Source organism: Penaeus vannamei, chromosome 42, assembly GCF_042767895.1.
Source record: "Penaeus vannamei isolate JL-2024 chromosome 42, ASM4276789v1, whole genome shotgun sequence".
Classification (NCBI taxonomy): Eukaryota; Metazoa; Arthropoda; class Malacostraca; order Decapoda; family Penaeidae; genus Penaeus; species Penaeus vannamei.
The window spans coordinates 12378889-12396388 of record NC_091590.1 but is presented as its reverse complement, the minus strand read 5'-3'; the positions used below and the strand labels follow the sequence as shown (position 1 = coordinate 12396388).

Genomic DNA, 17500 nt, shown 5'->3' with positions numbered 1-17500 from the left:
CGCAAGCAACCCCCCCCACACACACAGAGAGACTTGGCTAGTTGCTGTCAAGATGAAGAGATTGCCTTAATTCTCTTTATTTTCATTTATCCTGGGAAGCACAGGAGCAGATATATTCCATCTGACTTTGCACTTTTACTTAATTTCAAGTTTTAAGATCCGGTTTGTACTCAAACAACTATGTTTGTGGTAAGATTTTTTCTCTTATTTAGGTGTTGTAAAGTTTAGCAGGCATTACACTTTAATGTCTGTTTCAAATATGTGATTTGGTGCACATATGGGCCCACCAACATACATTTAATCTCTTTCTCTCTCTCTTATTCAGATATATTAAGTATTAGTATTTCATTACTAACTCATGAAGGATAATAAAACAATATTCAATTGCTAAGATAACATATATCTTCTTTTTATAACTTCGTCATAGGTTTATTTCTTTTCACTCAAAGGCCTTGATATATTATATTCCTGGTTAAAGTTCCATATATCACTTTCCCAACGATGACATCAGAGTTTTTACAATCTCCTCCTTGAGACTCTCATCATCCCTGTTCGACTTTGAGAGCTGCAAAGAAACAACATTTATATTAAAAGCTCCCATTATATAGTTTATCGGTAAGCTGAGATAATAATAATAATAATAGTAATAATAATAATAACAATAATAATAATAATGATAATGATAATAATAATAATAATAATAATAATAATAATAATAATAATAATAATAACAATAATAATAATAATAATAATAAAAGAAATCCTATACAGGTAAGCCTACTTACTATATCTGATTGAGTTCATCTTTTCACTTATAGGTAAACTTGGATTATTTCTTCAAAAAATATCCTTTAAAACATGTTAGTTTATGAAGCTTCTTAATTAAGCTTCACAAGACTTTTCTGTCTTGCAAATAGATGGTTTTCAATACAATATGACTTTCAAGCGCAAAGCAAGCCATTCTTATCAGAATAAGTACTCTAAATTTGAGACTACACACACATAAAAAATATAATAATCAGAATATATATGTTCTCTCATTTAAAATATTATATCATGTACTACAATCTTTATGTTCTTTACAGTGCATTTAGTTAAATTTACAAAAGTTAATCCTGGTTTGACGACTGAAATAAATTATATCAAATGAGATACCTGACCATGAATGTTAAAACTGTACCACAATGGTCTGATGTTACTGTATACTAACTGCATTCATATTTCATGGCTGTTTTTTTTAACTGTTTAATAAGAAAGATTAGAAACATAGTAAGATGGTGGGTGATATGAGAAAGGGACTAAGTAATGGAAGAATCACTTATTGTTTAAATTTAGAATTAAATTTTCATTTTGAAATTTGGGGACCACAAGAGGCTCAATTTCATAAGGACAAATTCTAGATGATATTTATGCTATATCTTCATCATTATCATCATTCTTGTCCTCATCATAATAATATGTACTATTTTCTGATATAACTTTATCATATTTAGATATTTCTCATTTATACTCACATTTACTAGGAACACATTCTTGTTGCTTCTTATTTGTTCTACCAAAGGAATTGGTTTGCCTTTTGGAATTGGAATTGTGGTAAGAACTGTAGAGTCAGGTTGAGCAAGAATCCTTTGTACACTTGTTACAAATCCTTGGCTAAACATTTCCATCTTTCCTATTTCATCCAATACTAAGACTTGAGGGGTAGAAGCCTGTAAAAAGAATATCTATATAGAGCACAAAATTAAATGTTCCATGCTGATATACTGAAATTACAAGAAATTTTAAAATCACAATGACATACATTTTTTCAATACTCCTTTAGAGTCATCATAAGTTATCAAAATTTCTGAAAGTGTAAAAAACAGTAAGGGAAGGCAATTAAGAAGCCATATATGTTTTTAAAGTTTTCTTAAATGTTCTGTGGAAATCTATACATGAGAATGGTTTATGGGGAGGTCTTCTTTTAAGATGTTAATGACTATGAATGACCCCTCATCTATTATGCTACTTCTTATATGTTTAATGCTGCTACTCAAAGTATTTCTTACAACAGCAGGCTATCATATTGTTAAAGGATTCTTATAACAGATCCCTGAAACTATATATATCAAATTATTCTAGTAAGACACAGCTGATTTTCATCTATTGAGTAACTGCTCTAATGACGTATTACTATGACTGAACAATTCATCTAGTATTTAAAGAATGGATTTGTGATAAAAGCCAATGTGAAAACCTCAGTGATTCAGGTCACTGCATTGCTTTTGTTGCTCTTCTGTACATGTGCTATGATACAAATGTTCATATTGGATAATGGATAATAGAGTCAAGAATTAAACCGCATGATGCAAATCTCAATATACTTTTTCTTTGGGGCTTCTTGGACTGCTTTAATATATCACCAGAAATCTGCTGTAAACTTCCACTTACCTGAGTTCGCAGAAGAGGCAGAACAAGAGATTCAAATGCTGGGACGTCAACCACATACTGACCAACTCTGCACTCCCTTCTGTTGCCATCCTGTGGTCTGTAAATTAACAGTGTCACTCTTCTACATACTAAACAGGCCAACAAAATATGACTCTTTAGATAAACCTGTGTGTAAAATGTATGTACACACATTCCAAAACCATAAAGATGTACCTTCATGAAACAATTTATGCTGTTATGCTGACATTAATGTATGTTGCATGCCAAAGAAGAAAAAGTTGTAAACTTATGTTCTTGGAAGTGAATTTAGAGATATATAATGTTATGGAAATTAGAGAAACCGAAACCATAAAAAATAATTTCTCTGATAAAATATTAAGTAGAGAACTTGGCCAACACCCACATTCAAAGGATTGTAACCAGTATAGTACACGAACAATTTTTTTGAAATAGCAAGAAAAATTCTTGACATTTTGCGCAAGAAATTTCCTTGTTATAAATGCCCTATGATCACTTGAGAATGTGAAGAATAACACATCAGTAGTAACATCTATATATTTATAAGTACTCACCAAAAATACAGCTGATATCTTAATAATACAAATGGAGTTACAAGAAATGGTTAAGTTTTGAGTAGTAGCCACTTCAGATGCAGAGAAACTGACTGAATGACACATGCAAACATAATAAATTCTTCAATGTATTATTCTTTCATTACCATATATTCTATAAACAAATGAAGATATTCTAATATTATGAAAGAATAAGAACAATGTAATATTCAACAAAAACTTCCCAAGAACAGATCATGAAATCTGAATTTACCCCAAGAAATATCATAGACTTAATCAAATGTTGCCTAAATACAGTAATTACATTTAAAAATTTTGTACTTCGATTTTGTAGGAGTCTAAAACCTGATGTTCCTTGTATTGAATTTACAAGCCTTCTCCTTTTTTTTTAACTGAGTGTACAATAACATTCTCTTTGTATTTCATTCAAAACTTACTTGACCCTGGAAAGTATCCCATTCTTGCCGTCAAGGGTCACCACATCAAAACCAATCCTTTTGCCTCCTTGTCGCACTTCCTGGGTATAGAATCCATTACAAGGTACACCAGCATCTTTCAAGTTATTCACTAACTTTTGCACTAATGTTGTTTTTCCAACACCTGTAACAGAAGAAAAATACTCAAATACTCACTCTTATATAATCTTTCCATTTTACGTATATGATCTACTGCACAGATACAAGTGTCTGACTCTTCTTATCCATAATTAACTCTTTAGGATATTCAAAAAAATATATAGTATAAGTATATGTTAACACATGCATATGATAGTTAGCAATGCATATAACACAAAGAAACAATCAATCATATAATACATTACTGTATTATGAGTCATGAGAGTTACATTCTATCTATCTTATGCTTTGAAGGCTCAAGACCTATATATCTGATTACTCTTCAGCCTACATTACCTTTTGAAATCTCTGACAGTTTTCGAAGATCAAAGTATACCAGCATTTATACCTATCTTACTTAACTCTTTTTAGGTATGCTGAACTATGGGTTAAGATGCACGAGTACTGATTCCATATTCCAGTACATTGGACCTTCTATATCTCTATGGTAAGCTATCATTGAAAAGGGGAAAAAATACAAGCACTATCTTGCCACTATATTTAGGGGTGGGGAGGGGGAAGGGGTTAATGGCCTTTGCTTGAGCACAAAAAGTCATGGCAATTGCGTGATGCACTCCCTTTTGAGAATCACCCTTTGTTCTCTAATTATTTCATTAATCTATTCACTATTATTATAACTATCTACTATTATGGAGAAATTACCACTTTCATTGGCATAACTATAAACTACTAAAACGTATGCAAATTCTATTCTAGCTACATTATCTTGAATATTAGACTTATTGTGCGTACATGCTTATAAAAAAACAACAACGAAAGCGAAAGTCAGCAAACTTAAATGTAAAAAATTATTCAAATACATATTAATAAGAAGCTTGTGTAATCGGCATGTTTTGGTTATGAACAATACTCCAAGATATTCAAGAAAAACGTAAGAATCAACAAGGATCATGCACTTTTCATGATTGATGAAACTCCTAGAATCAATATTTCTGGTTATTAATGCATGACAATTAATAATATTACCAGGAGGTCCCGTTATAGCCACGTGCTTGTATGACATTATGTTCCTGCCAAAGCTGCAGTCTTCATTAATGTCAAAGAAAATGACAGACGACTGATGGTAAACTATTTTATTTCCGAAATATAGTTAGTTGGGCTTCATATTACATTAAGAATGGGTGATTATGGTAAATGCTATCATCATAATTTTTCTTTTATTAATATCAGTTCGATTGGCATTATTGTCTTTTAATCTTAATTACTATTTTCATCATTCATATCATAATGATACTTACATTTGAAAGGAAACTTCGTAAAAAAAAATGAGATGCTTTATTTATACTAAGGTTCTATGTATATAACTTTATTGATTCCCAAACAAAAGTTAACAAAGAAATCTATATATGTATTCAGAACTTAGCAAAAATTATAATAATCATCCGGCATGTCTTAATAAGACGAACCTACATCTTATTCTCCAACTTTCTTAAATTTACATGTCTCCTACTTTATTTGCACATCATGTATCTGTTTCTCTTCCTCTTTTATATTATCTAATTCTCATGTTATCTCTGATCTACTTATAGTCGGGTCGCCTCCAATAACACTACGGGAGACGTGAGCTGATAGGCCTTCACGTGGGTTTGTATATCTCTTAACATTAGGTAATTCAGTTGTTAATTAAGGAATGTGGTGTTTGTTGGGACATCGGGGAGTCATAGGAGAGTCGGTTTTTGCTTTTGATGCTATCTGATTGTGAAGGTTTAGTCGATAAGTAATAGTGATATGCAGAACACTAATGCGACATGTTATAATACGTAGAATTTTGTGTTTATGCCGGAATGGTTCGCCGGTATCGGTAGGTGATAAACCAGCTGTACCAAGGTTTGTATCGTTATGTCATTTCATAAAGGTTTTATGAGCCAACTCCGCCACTACCTCGTACTGCATATTATCCAAATAGGTCATGTCTTACTGACTATACATGGAGGTGGTTTGTACATGGAGGTGGTTTGTTGACCTTTGTCAGAGCAGAGACCAAAGCGTTGCATCATGTGATCCAGTTAAATTTTTTTTTTTTTTTTTTCATAATATATGTCATCCTTAATTTGTGAAATCCAATTTATGATGTATTGAATAATTTTGGTCCTTTTATAAGGCAGTGTCATCAACATCTTGTTATATATAATTACAAAGTAATATTTTGGCACCAAGTTGATTAAAGAACCAAAGTTGACATTGCAGAGAGCCTATTATGTAGAAGAGAGCATTTGATATAATCTCTTCCTTTTAATATGCATGGTATGCTTTATGATTACAAATGTGATTTACATTTCATTTCATGCACAGAGAAGGGGAAATAGACCGCTCTTATAGAACATGAGAAATATAGCAAAACACAATGTCGGTATAGTTGCAGTGGCTTCATATTTACAGCAAAATGACAAAAATATTTGCTCCCTATCACCAGTCAGAGATGAAGACCACAACACCCTCACACTACCAGAGTTCTTAATGTCCATTTTCTGTTAGTTGGCACAATAAAGAGAGGGTACAAGGGGGCTTGCCTCTTAGTCTAGGGAATGAATAGAAGGTAGGAAAAGTTACGTTGAGTGCTTGGGTTCACAGGACACCCTAGTTTTGGGACTTAGTCTCTGAAAGGTGCATCGCACCTGATAACAGTTAATCATGGAAAAAATAGAAAATGCTATATTATGAAGACTAATATCACGTAATTGCCTTTCAGGTGCATTTATTTTTTAAACAATGTCGGCGTTGTTTCGTAAAGTATCACAAGTTGCTGTCATAGGAACAGCTACAAGTATAGGCTGGCTCCTAGGCTATAATAGATCACATGAGAAAGGGGGGGCCAACTTCCCAGCCATTGAGACAGTCTCAGCAGCAAGTTATCAAGGTAGCATTGTTAACACACAAGTACCAGATGTTGTTCCTGTGCCTTCTCCAAATGCGCCACGAATAGCACAGGTAACTCTTAGTAATATTTGTAATAAAAGTATTTAAAGTTCTTAGAATAATCATAGAATTTTTATTTTTCTGTATATGGAATTTCATTATGCTTTTCATTAATTTTACAGCTTAATATATGATTTTTACATTATGAATTGAATAAGTGAATAAGTTTTGAATTCATCATTGTCCTTTTAGTGTATATAACTACAGCTTTTTTTTCAGATCATGCGATTTGGTTTTCCAAGTTTATCAAATGTAAGATCATTGAATGACTATGTTTTGTCATACGATACAAGAAATCGCATCCCATACTGGGTCTGTGAACACCTGACAGCAGAAAATGTAGCCAAAAATCCGAATGTTGACCGAGCCAAGTGTGACTTTCATGAAGATACTTCAGTTCATCAGTACTTCAGGTAAGCTACACACAGAGATTGAGTGAGTGAGTGAGTGAGTGAGTAGGCCTAAGTAAGTTGGAATAGGAATGGGGTATGGGAGATGGGAATTGGAGCAGTGAGATTGGGAAGGAGAGGTCAGGAGAGAAGGAAAGGGAACAGGGGTTGGAGAAAGGAATGGTGAAGGTGAGAGAGCAGAAGAGGGAGAAAGGGCATTAGAAGGAATGACAGTATGGAAAGGAAAGGGGCCAATAGCAGGAGAGAGGGCAGAAGGAGTGAGGGCAAGAGAAAGAGACAGGGTAGAAGAAGAAGAGAGGGGAGGAAAAAGAGAGAGGGAATGTGGAAGAGTTCAGGAAGGTAAGAGAAGGAGGAAGAGGGGGAATGAGAGAGAGGGTAGGAGAGGGAGAGAGGGCAAAAGAAAAAGAGGGATCAATAGTAGAAGAAGGGGAGCATGAGGAAGAGAGTAAGAGGAGCAGAAAGGGGTAAAGGGGACAAGTGAGGGAGAGAGGGCAAGAAAGAAGCAGAAGAAGAAAGAAAAAGGAGGAAAGAGGGGAGAAAAGAGAGGGCATTGGAGGAAAAAGGAAAGGGGAAAGCGAGGGAAATTATATGATTTTGTATCAGTTATACATTGAGTGTACATTTCTCAGCTGTAACCAATTGATAAAGCTTTTATATATGTACTCAGCAGTCTGACCCATTTTTTCTAATTTCACTATCTCTTCCTTTTATAAGATCAGAAAATCGTGATTACAAAGGGAGTGGTTTTGATCGAGGACATTTAGCTGCAGCTGGTAACCATCGCCGATCTCAGGAGGATTGCCATGAAACCTTCCTCCTTTCTAATATGTCACCACAGGTAAGATGACTGCATACTGATTTTTGAACGGGTTACTCTCCTAACTTTGTTGCTACAGAAAGGGGGTTATTGCAGGGACAAAAGACTGAGTGATTGCAGCATTCTGTACTTTAAGTAATTCTTCCAGATGGATTCTTCAGGTGATGTGTTATCCACTAGTGATAGAACTGATCTAGGTACCTTCTACCCCCCTGTCCTTACTGATGTGAGAAAGATGAAAGCACAGGTAAAGTGAGCAGGATATGTAGGAACTTTGGTATTTGTAGAGATGTTATAACCCAAGGATGAAAAAAGAAAGAAGGTAATACTGCTCCCATACTTAAACAAAAAAAAGGTATAGACATGGTTTCATATGCACTAGCAGGAACATGAGTTTTACTGTAAAGCATTATTGGGAGGAAGCATGATTCTTTTTTGTTCTTTTGGCAAATATAAGGAATGGTAGAAATAAATGTTAGTAGTCTTGTATTTGTTTATCAGTGTTGTATTTCAAATAAGTAATAAGTTATTTGACTTCATAGATCTGTATTATAGAAGATTTATACAGATATTTTACTCTCTATCCCTGTATGCAGTTAAGACTATAGAGCAGCTTAGCGGAAAAGAAGAGAAAAAAAAAAATGTGCTATCAACACTTCCCTTTAGGAGCCAGGTTGAATAAAAGGTTCTGGAACTTGAAACATTACGTATTCCTCATCTGCATCTTTTCACAAATGTGTTTTAGTATAACTGAGTACAGTATTATGAGAGCCTTTGGGGCAAAGGTTTTGTGATTATCAAGGGCATGAAGAATAACGTCTTAAGAAATGGTTGTTAAAAAAAAAAAGTTGCAGTAATTAGGTGAAAATGAAGAGGTCAACAGGTTGGACTTTTAAAAATTTTCCCATCATATTATTGGTCTATGCCATGTTCTCAGATTTTTTGGCATTTTCTTCAGAATAGATAAAAAGCCTTCATTTTTTTTTTTATCTTCCCACTTGACAACATTAAACGTATTTTTCTGTTTATGCTAAAATAATTATTTATTACCATTCATTCATTCCTAAACGATGCCACCTCTGTCACCGATGATTAGATCAGGGATTGCACTGTAGGCACCTTAGAACAGAATAGTCTTCTAACATCTGTTTATTTTTTTCAATAAACACTTCAAGGGTATTGGTTTTGCAAGAATTATGGAAGAACAGGGATTAAAAAAAGCCAAAAGAATTGAAATTACTTAGAAAAAAGTTGGATATTGTTGGTTTGTCAACATTGCAGAAACTGCTAATATATAACAAAGTTCAAATATACATCTTCATACACAATGGTAAATTAACACATTTCAGTCTTTTATAAGGATGACTATTTCAGCAAGATATTTCAAATTTGGGTGTTCTTAATAATTTTTCATCTTATAGATCACTTGTCCTTATTTTATTCTCTTTATTAAGCATACATAGATAAAGCAATTGCCTTATTTTATCCTTGAGGGGTTAAGACTTCATTAAAAAAATACAAGATTTGTAAGTTTTTCTTTTCAGATTTTCTTTCCAAAGCCTATAGTTTACTGCTTTACAAGTGTCAGTTTTCAGTACTAACCAATGTTTTCTTGTTAGACCTATCTTTAGATATGCTTATTGCCTTTTTTCAGTTTTCCAATAAGATAATTTACATGAAGTAGATATATAGAATGTGTGCAGCTGTTCATAATAATACTATTAATATATATGATATTGTGTTTACTTAACTTGTGCATTAATACACTATGTTCCAAGATGATATTTTGCATTAAGTATAAAGGTTCTCTGCAGGTAGGAAGAGGATTTAACCGGGACAAGTGGAATGATGTGGAGCAGTATTGTCGACAGTTGACAAAGAGTTATGCCAATGTTTATGTATGTACTGGACCTCTGTTCTTGCCAAGGTAGGTTATCTATTGAATTGCTTTAGATTTTCAGTTTTCTTGTGGATCATTTTGGCAAAATTAATCTATGTAAGAGTTGGCAGATGTTATATTTGTGAATGTTGTGTCTAGATTTTTAAATGTTGTGTAAGTTTAATTTGTCACAATTTAATTTCTCTAGTGGCATACAACTTAATTGAGAGAGAGACTTCTGAGTGTTTTCTTTGTAGGATACTTTCACAATATATATACTTAATTTCATTTCAAAATTTGTGAATTAATGACCTCACTTGCAGAAAATGAAACCTTTTTGTTTCATATTCACTTACTTTTTTATAACAAATTGAAGTATGCTGTAGCTGTTACTTTTGCAAAATATAAAAGCTTTTATTTTGATATTTGTTTTGGAAGAGAACATTGTAATAATTGTAATTCCTTTATAGACGTGAAGAAGATGGCAAACTTTATGTCAAGTATCAAGTGATTGGCCAGAATCATGTTTCAGTCCCAACCCACTTCTATAAGGTAAAACTGTATATACTTTTAAGTCCCATCTTTTGTCTTTACAGTATCATGGCCTATACATTTTTATGCACTTTCACCCTCTTTTTGGGCAGGAAGTTCCCAGCTTATGTTTGCTAAATGGCATAGAAATTATTATAGAAAGTAGTAGTGGTGGATAGTTTCACAATAATTTTTACTTGTGATATGATGGCCAATCCTGGTATTCTAGAGAAAAAGAATATATTCATATTTTTGATGATAGCTGTAACTATTCCAATAATTTAAAGTTAGAGATAGGTTCCTCTTACAGTATTTTGTATATGCAATTATATGTGTATATTTATAAATGATATTCAAAAAATTTATGATTTAAATACAGTTGCTTATATTTGTATATTTTGAAGGACAACTCGTAATATTCCCATGGTTTTAAGTCTTTTTCAGTACTTGTTTATATATTGTAATCATGTATATATATGTAGTCTATATCTAAAATTTGTTTTAAAAGCAACTATCTAAATTTTTGTATCATTCTCTACAGATTATGAATCCATGCACTTGTCTGAAAAAAAACTGTATGATTCTTCCTTCAAGCACTTTTTCCTTTAATTTTTAGGTAGTTGTTTGTGAAAGTAGTACTGGAGAACTGGACCTGGAGAGCTTCCTGTTACCAAACGTGGAGATTGATGATAGTGTACCTATTGCATCATTCCATGTAAGCAGAGTAAAATTTTCTTTGTTATCACCTGGTTAATAGTAAGATCATTAACCCATTGGATCTGGTTGTGTCACGGAAATCACAGTCCCGAATATATGGGCAGTGGGTTATGTAAACAGCCAACATCTTGAACTTGTGGTGCATGGGCCGGGCGCACGCGATCACACATGAGCCCTGACAAAACTGTGCTTCCCCTTTGCAAAGTTATTTTGTGTAAACTTTTTTAGCTTTTTGCCATTTACCAATGTCCATATTTGTCTTTTAATTTGCTTTATCTAGATGGTAATAGCTTATTTTCCTTGCACAGACTTCATATCACCTCTCTATGTAGTAAAAAAAGAAACATGTAAAATTTGGTTATTTTTGTTACATATCTCATTTTTTCATAATCTTTAATTTTTTGTAATGCAACCTGCACTGCCAGTCACATCGGTAAGGAATACAGTGCACAGCATGGAAATAGTGTCCTTCCTGGAGCTAGCACTCTTCTAGTCACAGCTTCTGCACATTACCTTCCACATTCGTATGTTGATGGGAATAATGCTAAAGCCCCCTTCTAAGCGCCAAATGAGTCAAATCACACTCCAAGAGGTTTGTGCACTCGTGGTGAGGCTTTTCCGTCACCCATTTTCCCAGATGAAGGCATGTTCATATCACCCTGCCCTCGACCTAGATTTTTCTATGCATATATTTTATGCAGTTCAGTTTCAGTTGGGTTTGCCTTTGAATATGAATAATATATAATTTTCATTGCTTCAAACGATATTTGCAGTTTGCAAGTTAATACTCTTGTCATTCATTTGAGCATGGGAATCGAATGTGCATTTTGTTCAGAAAAATAGTAAGAAACGTGAAGAGGAATAAATGATTTTTAGTATCATTTATCGTTAAATGTTATTTTCTTTACCTTTTCCAGGTCCCACTAGAAACTATTGAAAGAGCATCAGGCCTCCTTATTTTTGATAAACTCAGTCAAAAGAAATTCAAGAAAATTAATGGTCAGAAGGTTGGATGGTTTTAAGACAAGACGTTGATAATGACTCCTTTGGCAGTGTGTATTTTTTTGTGAAATTTATTGAATGTTATTTGATGATGTAGAATTCAAATTGATGTTATGAAGATATTATCTAAAGATGTACAAAATATTAGTAATTTTAAAAATTTGTTGCTAAATAAAGTCAAACTTGTTAATGCTACTTTCCTTACGAAAAAATGTTCTCAGCGTAATGACCAGTTTGTTTTATATTTAAAAACAAGTGCTACATAATCGCCTGTATAAAATTCTTTTGAAATTGTCAATTAGATTTTTGATGGTTTACAGATCATTATTAATATTTTAACTGATGATATTATTGCTATTAAAGATCTTAAATGTATAATTAGAAAAATGGAAGAGAATTGTCATTTAAGTTTTTGTCGCAGTTGTTATAGTCATGTATTATATATCCTTTTTTCTGTTCTTCCTTTTACATAATATAATTTTACCTGCACAATTGTAAATAGTGTAAATATTGTTACTATGTTTTCCAGTAATAAAAAGTGAATGTTTTTTCTTAGTATTATACATAGTCCTGAAATATGTGAATCTACATTGCTATCTTTTTATTTTATTTGAAATTTGAATGATTTACTTTTTGAGTGGTTGAAATATGTGTGAAGTTAACTTTTCATATTTTATTTGTAATGACTTCATATATTATGAAATAAACAAATTTGATAAATATCTGCTTGTGTGTAAAGCCTTGAATGTGCTGCTTTATACAATAAACTATATCTTTAATGCTTAAGGCACACTAATTGTAAAGACAGCTTGGCAAAAGAAAACTGAACGCTCTAGTTCAAAGAGATAAGAAAATCAAAGTAAAAAAAATCACAAACGCTTTTCTGGTTCTAGTCTCTCTCTAACATGGCAATGGCAGATCACATGGGAAGACCTCTGCTTTAGTGTGATGAAGTGTGATTCCACAAAATGACAGTATATGATGCACAGAAATATGTGAATAATTGTAAACATGGTTGTACTAACAAAAAAAAAAAATGTCTGCAGAATTTTAACATTTTTGGTATTTTTTCTATTTTTCCTGTCTCAGTCATAAATATCAAGATATCCAACTTACAATACTGATAAGGTTCACAGCATTTATCAACATATAAGGACTGCAATCTGCTCCAAAATGCTAGGAAAATAATTCTGGAATGCTAACTACAGGATTTACATGTGTGTGTGTGTGTGTGTGTGTGTGTGTGTGTGTGTGTGTGTGTGTGTGTGTGTGTGTGTGTGTGTGTGTGTGTGTGTGTGTGTGTGTGTGTGTGTGTGTGTGTGTGTGTGTGTGTGTGTGTGTGTGTGTGTGTGTGTGTGTGTGTGTGTGTGATATATTCATAGATACATATAATCTTCCGTGGAACTGACGCATATGGGGCTCATAGCAGCATCCAGCTTTCGCTGAACGGCAATCGTTCATGGCGAGCCGTTAAGTAGATCCTCGGCTCCGTCTTTAGTTCCTCACGACGTCTGGTCAAACTGCCCAAGCCACGACTTCACGAAAGATTGTTTCGTGAAGAGAACCTGATGGGCAGGGTCATCCGCAGGAAAACAAGCTAGGTGCACGTATATCCATAGTTGGCAGTCACGAATTGTGCAAGTAACAGGTCCCATGTAGCGTTGCCGATGTATATAAGTTTCTTGCCGATGTATACAAGTTTCGTCTGCTATACGAACCAAAAAGGCGCACGAAGTAAACAATGCGAACTTGCGGAACACACTTCGCAGCTCTTGCGAACCAAAAGTTTGCCTGATCGGTATTTTATCTTTTACGGTTAATGTCGAAAATGAAATGCCATAACTGTTTGATTTTATTTCTTTATAAATCTTTTTCTATAGTATACCATAAACTTGTGTAACACATATTTCATCAGTGCTGCATGACCTTTAATGTATCACTATATGTTAAATACGCCGTTAGGGACTTAAGATGCAGACACGGCAGTAAATTTTCAGTAAATAACAAAATAGAAGCTGGGCCCATGGGAAGTACATAGTCATTACCTGGAAATCGATGATAGGTTTTATTTACAAATTTACCGATATTTATTTGCAATTACACCACTGCCATATTTTTTTTCGTAGGTTAACCCAAAATTGTTAGTCTCACGGTGTAGCCGTCGGTTGGATAGAAGGTTTTTCCAATTGTACCTTATGGTCCGGTGTAGGGCAAAAGGCATCGAGCCGCGACTCCAAGGCACTAGATAGCGTCCTGTTTTCGCTTCCATAGAGCAAAACTGGCACTATCAAAGTCTTGGTAACATAATCCTGCATAGGTTCCGGTACCTCCAAATACTGTTATTGAGTAAGTTCATGGCTCCTGCTGCCAGACCAATCCGTCTGCTGACTTCTTGGTCTTACAGACCAGAGACATGGGGTGCACTACCAACGTATGTAAAGCTCACTGTGACTTCAACGTTCTCACCTCAAGCATGTATCCTGAATCTTGGTCTTGGTCCAGGAGATCTCTAAACCCAGGGGTTTCGTCTCATTGCTGAATGCATCAAGAGCCGCCACCAGAAATTCCAGAGATTTAAGAGTGCATAGCAACATTCTCGGCAGAGGACCGTAACTTTGACATTGCTCAGTATTGCTCCACAGTGACTTTGGATAATAGCTCTGCCTATAAGGATACAGCCTTGCCTCACTCCTCAGCTAACAGGAAAAAAGTTCGACAGACCTGAACCACACTTTACAGCACTTTCAGTATCAGTACATAGGCTAGCTGTCAAACCAATAATCCGTGACGAAATTCCCCTATGTCTCAGGATCTCCCATAGCGATTCACGATGCACCGAGCCAAATTCCTTCTTGAGGTCGATGCAGGCTACAGCCAGCCCATGGCCAAAATCCTGACGGCATTCCAGAGACTCCAAGTACTTGGATAGTCTCTTGCGGACTTAACAGGAGTGAATCCAGACTGCTCCGGTCTTTGTAGGTGGTTGCAGATCCGTTTCAGAAGAATGTGGGCGGAAACCTTGCTTAGTATGCTAAGTAGTTTGATGTCACGCTAGTTGTTACAGTCCCAACGATTCCCTTTCCCTTTCTAGAGAGGGATCACCACACCTTTCAACAGATCCGGGGGAATGGAACTGGACTGCCAGATAGCAGCCAGAACAGTATTCAAGAACCCCCAACCTTTAGCAATTCAGCAGGGATATTGCATATCCTTGCAGCTTTCTCATCCTTCAGCTTAGAGATCACCTCCCTCACCTCAGTCAGGGTAGGAGGTTCCCCACTGATGGGTGGGTCCGGCACAAGGATTGACACCGCTTTTGTCCACACTAACTGTTTGAGGGTACATTTGCTCATAATACTCAGCCCAGTGTTCACGAACCTCAACATGATCTAAGATGATCTGTCCGTCTACTGAGTGGACTGCAGTCTTCTGGAAGGAGGGCTTGGGTCTCAGTTTTCTGAGGGCTTGGTAGCCAGGACAAAGATAATTTACTGAGAAATGTCCTTCAGCCTATTCAGCAAGGTTCCTGTTGGACTGGTCCCTTCTCAGTAGTGACCGAGCCCTGCGCACCAAGAAATGGCGCAAATCCCAATTCCTATTCAGGTGAGCCATACGACACACATCTGTGGCATCCAGTGTCTCCAGTGAGATGAAATTCTGCCTTGCCCTCAGGCATTCGCCAATGGACTCTTGCACTGTATAAAGTGTATCATGCTTAAAGGGATCCCATTGAGCTGCAGGGTCATCAGGTTTTCAAGCACTGTAAGCCAATCAGAGTTTGATGCAGCGAACCTCTGTACACACTCTTCTTCCCTTAGTCTGTGCATGTGAAACACCTTGGATGACTTTTGGAGAGATGGAGGTTTTGAAGGGTCGCTACAACCAATCTATGGTCAGTACCACAGAACTCGGATCACCAGCAAGCGGTAACAAATATGAGGTTGATCTCCTGGGCCACAGTACCCTTATCGTTATACCAAGTCCAGCGATATGGATGTGAAAGCTGATGCTAGGAGCCAGAATTCCTCAATCTCTGGGACCATGCAAAGTCCCGGAAAAGGAGGCTATTCTTGCTACTGAGATCAGCTCCTGAACCATGGGTACCGACAGACATCTCGTAGCCAGCTCAATCACAGTGTTGGAGTTGCCCAGTATAGAAATGCGAATGTCTCGCTGGGGGCATTTGTCTGCCACAAATGTGAATTTGGCATAAAACGCCTCTTTTTCATTGAGCTTGCAAACATTGGTAGGAATGTACATAACAATAAGAAACACAAATCCAAAAGCATGCTTCAGTCTCAGTGTCATAATACACTTATCCCCCGGAGAAACCTCTACTAAGGTTGAAGTCAGCTGGAGATGGCTATGGCTTCTCCCTAGACATGGTGACCATCTCCCCGGCGTGACCAATAATAGGTGTACCCACCCATACTGATTGTGCCGCTACCACGTCTTCTTATCCCTGAGAGGCAGCCGCCACAACTCCCAATCACTTCAGTCCCTCAATAGCAGGGCTAATCGTTCATCTTGCAGCAAAAACCGGATGTTACAAGATCCCACCTGGATAGGCTGCCAGAGGTTAAGCCTCGGCAGTCGCTCCGGATGGACGCCACCTCTGCCACCCCTGCCGACGGTGCCACATATAAAGTGCGGCAAGTTGTGGGGCCCAACGCCCGCATATGGGATTCCCTTGAGCTTTGCCTCACAGGCCTTGCATTGAGTTGGTGGCTCCCGAGACGCAGGCTGGACGAGGGTAGGATGTGGTACAGAACCAGGGTGATCGGTTATGTAAAGGTATTCTGAACTACCTGATTCCCCCTAACGGCCGTAAATTCATGCAAGATAGCACACCGTGCCATAAAGCCCAAGGCAAGATGGAACTTCAGTATGTTGTTTCTAGTCAAGAAATAACCCGGATATGAATCCCAGTGAAGAACTAATGAATATCTTTTTTAAAATGAGATCAGTAAAATAGAAGAAAAAGAATAATATGAATAACACATTGAAAATACGCCAAGGAAGACTGCACCAGTGATTTCAGCAAATGAAAGACATCGACATTGTAAAATACTGATTCATTTAATCGGATTTAGTAGAAAGATAACTCCAAGCTTTGATGGGCGAATCAACTCGATTTACACACGCACACACACATATGTGTGTGTGTGTGTGTTATCAAATCAAAGTAAATTAAAATAGTGTTTTCTATGTTTACATGTCATATATGTGTACATATTCTATATGTGGTCAAGTGTGCTCTCTATGATCTAAAGAGGAAGTGAAAGAACATATGTAAAATAGGCTCAACAAGTGTGTTAAATCAACGCATTACAGAGCCATCTTTATTCATAATATGAACGGATTGATTATTCCAATACAATGCTTATACGCATGTACTTCAGTTTTACCAGAATAAAAATCTACACGAGTTTTTTTTTTTTTTTTTTTTTTTTAAGAAGGAAGAGAGAGAAAAAAAATAGAATAAGAGGAAGCAGAATAAAAAGAAGTAAAAAAGGAATCATGGCAACTCTCGGGAAAAAAATGTTATGTTAAATTGCACAGCGTCGTTTAGTGGGAATTGGTTTCTCGTC

At 35.8% G+C, this 17500-nt stretch overlaps 3 protein-coding genes across 12 annotated transcripts in view; 2 read left to right on the top strand and 1 right to left on the bottom strand.

Annotated features, from left to right (window-relative positions):
* LOC113810627 (endonuclease G, mitochondrial) overlaps positions 1-12620 on the top strand; it is a 13441-nt gene extending 821 nt beyond the window's left edge. The window contains exons 1-9 of one of the 8 annotated variants that reach the window (XM_027362251.2): positions 5085-5221; positions 6327-6565; positions 6773-6966; positions 7678-7801; positions 7929-8027; positions 9595-9707; positions 10130-10211; positions 10807-10905; positions 11825-12620. In XM_027362251.2, coding sequence (XP_027218052.1) covers positions 6347-6565; positions 6773-6966; positions 7678-7801; positions 7929-8027; positions 9595-9707; positions 10130-10211; positions 10807-10905; positions 11825-11929 — 1035 coding nt within the window. In that variant the 5' untranslated portion in view covers positions 5085-5221; positions 6327-6346 and the 3' untranslated portion in view covers positions 11930-12620. Of the gene's footprint in view, positions 1-5084; positions 5245-5283; positions 5465-6326; positions 6566-6772; positions 6967-7677; positions 7802-7928; positions 8028-9594; positions 9708-10129; positions 10212-10806; positions 10906-11824 lie in introns of those variants that run through there. The other 7 variants (XM_027362253.2, XM_027362248.2, XM_027362252.2 and 4 more) reach the window with 7 other exon arrangements.
* Positions 380-5619, bottom strand: LOC113810628 (cancer-related nucleoside-triphosphatase homolog). Of its 3 annotated transcripts, none has more exons than XM_027362256.2 (5): positions 5556-5619; positions 3440-3602; positions 2431-2527; positions 1515-1709; positions 380-565 (listed from the first exon to the last, which is right to left on the bottom strand). In XM_027362256.2, the coding sequence occupies exons 1-5, from the start codon at positions 5581-5583 to the stop codon at positions 488-490; spliced, it is 561 nt and encodes a 186-aa protein (XP_027218057.2). In that variant the 5' UTR covers positions 5584-5619; the 3' UTR covers positions 380-487. The 3 variants fall into 3 exon arrangements, with proteins under 3 accessions (XP_027218057.2, XP_027218059.2, XP_027218058.2); XM_027362258.2 differs by lacking the exon at positions 5556-5619 and adding an exon at positions 4604-4741; XM_027362257.2 differs by lacking the exon at positions 5556-5619 and adding an exon at positions 3914-4267.
* Positions 12621-17469: 4849 nt separating the features above from the next.
* Positions 17470-17500, top strand: part of LOC113810609 (carbohydrate sulfotransferase 11) — an 8014-nt gene continuing 7983 nt past the window's right edge. The window contains exon 1 of the mRNA XM_027362234.2: positions 17470-17500. This exon is cut by the window's right edge and continues 378 nt beyond it. The gene's annotated coding sequence lies outside the window, so the exon portion shown is untranslated.

What these genes read in the sequence shown, in the direction of transcription:
- LOC113810628 (XM_027362257.2), bottom strand. Translation starts at nt 3,959, where the DNA reads ATGCTGGTATACTTTGATCTTCGAAAACTGTCAGAGATTTCAAAAG. An exon ending in GGGATACTTTCCAGGGTCAA is followed by an intron (nt 2,528 to 3,439) that starts GTAAGTTTTGAA and finishes GTTAATTTACAG; the next exon opens with ACCACAGGATGGCAACAGAA. An exon ending in AGAATGTGTTCCTAGTAAAT is followed by an intron (nt 566 to 1,514) that starts GTGAGTATAAAT and finishes GTTTCTTTGCAG; the next exon opens with CTCTCAAAGTCGAACAGGGA.